Raw genomic sequence first — 3,829 nt, forward strand, 5'->3', positions numbered from 1 at the left:
CTGAGTTTTGGAATGTTAAGGTGAAAATATTGCCATAAATAATAACATAATAAGGTAAAATAGTGTCAGGTGTAATAAGAAAGTAGTTTTGAAATTGAAATAATAAGGGAAATTTGGTAATGCCTAAAATGTTTCTCTCACCTAAACTTTCCAGTAATAGTTTATCAAAATATGTATATAAAGGCTTGCACAGACACACCAGCACATGTTATGTTACAGAAACAGTTTCTGATTTTATAAATTTTCATTTTTTTTTTGGTTTTTTTGGGGGGGGGGGGGGGGGGGGGGGAGTGGCATGCAGTATCTTGGGGGGGGGGTTTTTTTGTTCTTTCCCCCACCTCAGATAACAATTCAAAGAGTAAAAGGGGGGGGATTTTTTATTTCAATCAATGCGTTGAAGAGGAAATGTGTTTAATAAGAAAAGCATTTTAAAATTGGGATCAGAGAAGAAGAGCACAGTATCAGTGTAGTCACCTTACAGTTTTTTTTCCCAACCTCCTTGGTTTGCTCCTTCCCCTTTTAAATAAATCACGTTCCTGAACATTTCTGCTGTAAAAAATGAATGCTTGTCCAATTCCTCAAGATCCTTTTAGGCTAGGTAGAATGGTTCAGTCCCCTGCACCAACCTTGGCTGATGCTGGAGAAGAAGCAAAAGAGTTTATGTACATGCAAATGAGTTTTTTAAGGCCGCTGGTTTAGCGCGCCAGCATAGTTTTTTAAGGCAGCTGGTTAAGGAAAAGACGCCTTAGCAAGCGCCTTGACGTCGATGCAGATTTAGAAGATGGTCAAAAAAAAATGAGAAGGCAGTGCTTTCCGCACTTATGGGTTGTTTCTTCTTTTTAAACACATAAATATGTACTTGATGAAGATTCCAAATATAGATTTTTTATTGGTAGGTGTATGGTTTTGTTAACACTTGAAATGCTATGGGATCAGCTTTACTCCATCAAAAATAACCAAAACAAACAAACAAAAACACGATTCACAAACAGGGTTTGGATTTTGTCAAGGGTTTTAAGAAAGGGCTTTGAGAAGGAATCAAGGAACAAGGAAGAGCCATTGATCCAGGCCACCATTTTGCTTTGGCAGCGGTCAGCTTCATTCTTCTTTGACGGGAGTAGAAATATAGTGGATGACCTTAGGACTTAGGCACTCATTTTGGCATCATAGAGGTAAGTATAATAAATACTTGTATTTTTTATGTCTTCTTTGCTTTATATTTATAATTTTGTTTCATAATTATGTATTTATATTATATTTTAATATGTTATGATGATTAATGATTGATGATTAATGATTGATGATTGATGAAGATGAACTTAGTTTATTCACTTTATTGATTTGTTTTCTTGATGAATATCTTACATTGGTATGAATATGAACCTTTAATATTTATTTAACATATGAGTAATAGAATTCAACTAGGATTTGAGCCAAATAGATTGGTCTTATAAAAAAATTACACAGGAACGCTTTAGTCGATAAGGCGACGCTTTATGCCCGCCTTATCGCTAAGGCCCTCTGAAAGACCCTCAAAAGCCTCCGTCGCCTTACCGCCTTAAAAACTATGATTACAGCTTCCCCATATGTGTCCCACTAAACTATCACAAGTTCTATAGTGTAGAGACTCCCTATCAACCATGTGAACTAGCAGTTTCAAAGACTCCAACTCGTTGAATGAGAAAAATGAGGCCCATAATCTCCAGGTTAGTCATATAAAGCGAGGCATTATGCTCATTCTCTAGTACAGTCAACCCAGGATCCCTTCAATCCCCAGAAAGTTATCCAGTTATCCATTTTGTCACTGGAAATGCTAGGATCATGATGTGTATCGTACACCCATTGCTAACGACAAGGATAACCCAGAATAACCAGAATCGCAGGGCTAGGCATAAATCAGAAATAAAGTATGATCTGTAACTAATCAGATGGGGACAAAACTCTGGTCAAAACTAACTACTGATTTGATGAACAAAATAACAAAATATGGCTAGATCCAACAGCTGGATAGGAAGTTACGAAATTGTCACAGAATTAGGAAGTACCAAAACCAGAATTAGAAGTTAGAGAAAACAGAATATAAACAGTGATCTGAAACCTGGTTAGTGACGGCACTATAGCTCCTAACAGAAACCCCGCAAAACCATGTTAGAAAGCTAGGAAATAGCAATTAATAAATTGGTGAAGGGGGTTGGAAAACAGCAACAGAAATCTAAGGACCTGTTACAATATGCGCAGGTTAGTATACCGGATTTCTTGGACTTCAGAACCACAGATCAGAACACCAAAGTATGAGTCAACCGAGTAGAGATAAGAATATAGAATTCTGGAAAAAATTATAAATCCAACAAAATTTGATCAAAGAATGACTTATCAGTTGTAGAGAACAATGAAAATAGAAGTAAGAACCGATGGAGAGGAAGAAGAAAGAAAGATAAGGGATATATTGGTCTCCCACCAACTAGGAGATGGCCTCTCACTGATCTCCACCTTAGAATATCACCAAGTTTTGTTGTCTCTCACATCATGGGTGTCCCTCACACTCACATACATGCAGATTGCACTCATAAATCCTTTATTCATAAATTGCCTTGTTACAAAAATAGAAACTAAATAAAGCTTGAAAGAAATAGAAACTCCAAAATATAGAAACCTAATATTCTTAATGACTAAGAAACAGAAAAAAGAAACTAACTACTTAATCCCATAGTCATGCAATTACTGCCCTGTACTCTTCACAACAGGCTGTATTCAATTTCAGGTTTTGTCCTCCCCCCCCCCCCCCAAAAAAAAAAAAAAAAAAAAAAATTCTCTACTCACTTTGTATGTTGGCCCTACAGTCCACATTTTGCTCATTGAGATGCCTCAAGGAATTGCATCAATTTAAGCATCAACAATTAAATGTCAACTTAATGCATCAACAATTAAATGTAAATATCAAGTAAGCTCGACTTACTTGGATCTCAAGGGGGTGGCCATGAATACCCATCCGACGATCTATCATGCAGGAGCCATCAGTGACTAACAGGGAAGGGAACATGTCAAACCCATCAGTTAAACACAAATTCATTATCAATTTGATGCCTGTCTGGACATCCACCCTTTCTTGCAATGTATAATCACCGGTTATCTTTCCATAAGCTCTCAACAAGATAATCCACCACAAACCTATCAAAGTAGTCAAGATACAAAACAACTTTCTTCAGAGTTCATCCCAATGCTAATGCTTATACAAGGACTAGCAAAAAAAAAAAAATATCAAATAAAACAAGGTGTGCACAGGGAATATTTAGAGAACCACACAACAGCTTCTAGATATTCACCATATGAATCATAACAATACCCATACCATAACTATAAACTTTAGTGACTCGACAACTGCTGGCAAATGAAACCACAAAACACTAACCTGAATCAACTGGAGCAACACGCCCTATCGCTGACTCTCCAAAATCTGGATCTAAAACTTCCTCAAATGCTCCATTACTGCCATCAAGGGGCACACTTCTGACTTTAAAACTTGCTGGCATTAATCCTTGGCCTGGGCTGTAGCAGTCCACTGTTTTCTCCCAGCTCTAAAATAAAATACAGAACAAAACAATTCAGGAACAAAGTGTAATTCCGAACTTTTAACAATGTGTGAGCATGGCCCTTGAAGTCTGTCTTCCAAATTGAACAGAAGGGCTAATCAATAATTGATAGACCACAATAACATTCAAGAATACCTGAATAATTAACAATTACCAAGTCAAGGCTAACGAAGTTGATGAAAACCCTAAGACAAATATGAATCTCCCTTCCCCACCCCTACTCTCCCCCATCTCTCCTC

At 37.1% G+C, this 3,829-nt stretch overlaps 1 protein-coding gene across 1 annotated transcript in view; it reads right to left on the bottom strand.

The window, feature by feature from the left end:
• Positions 1 to 2,830: 2,830 nt before the first annotated feature.
• LOC122062871 (alkaline/neutral invertase C, mitochondrial-like) overlaps positions 2,831 to 3,829 on the bottom strand; it is a 2,580-nt gene continuing 1,581 nt past the window's right edge. Inside the window, exons 3-4 of the mRNA XM_042626544.1 lie at positions 3,410 to 3,575; positions 2,831 to 3,168 (exon numbers count right to left, since the gene is read on the bottom strand). Of these exons, the coding sequence (XP_042482478.1) occupies positions 2,918 to 3,168; positions 3,410 to 3,575 (417 nt within the window). The 3' untranslated portion in view covers positions 2,831 to 2,917. The remainder of the gene's footprint in view (positions 3,169 to 3,409; positions 3,576 to 3,829) is intronic.

Source organism: Macadamia integrifolia, unplaced genomic scaffold, assembly GCF_013358625.1.
Source record: "Macadamia integrifolia cultivar HAES 741 unplaced genomic scaffold, SCU_Mint_v3 scaffold1131, whole genome shotgun sequence".
In the NCBI taxonomy this organism is placed as follows: domain Eukaryota; kingdom Viridiplantae; phylum Streptophyta; class Magnoliopsida; order Proteales; family Proteaceae; genus Macadamia; species Macadamia integrifolia.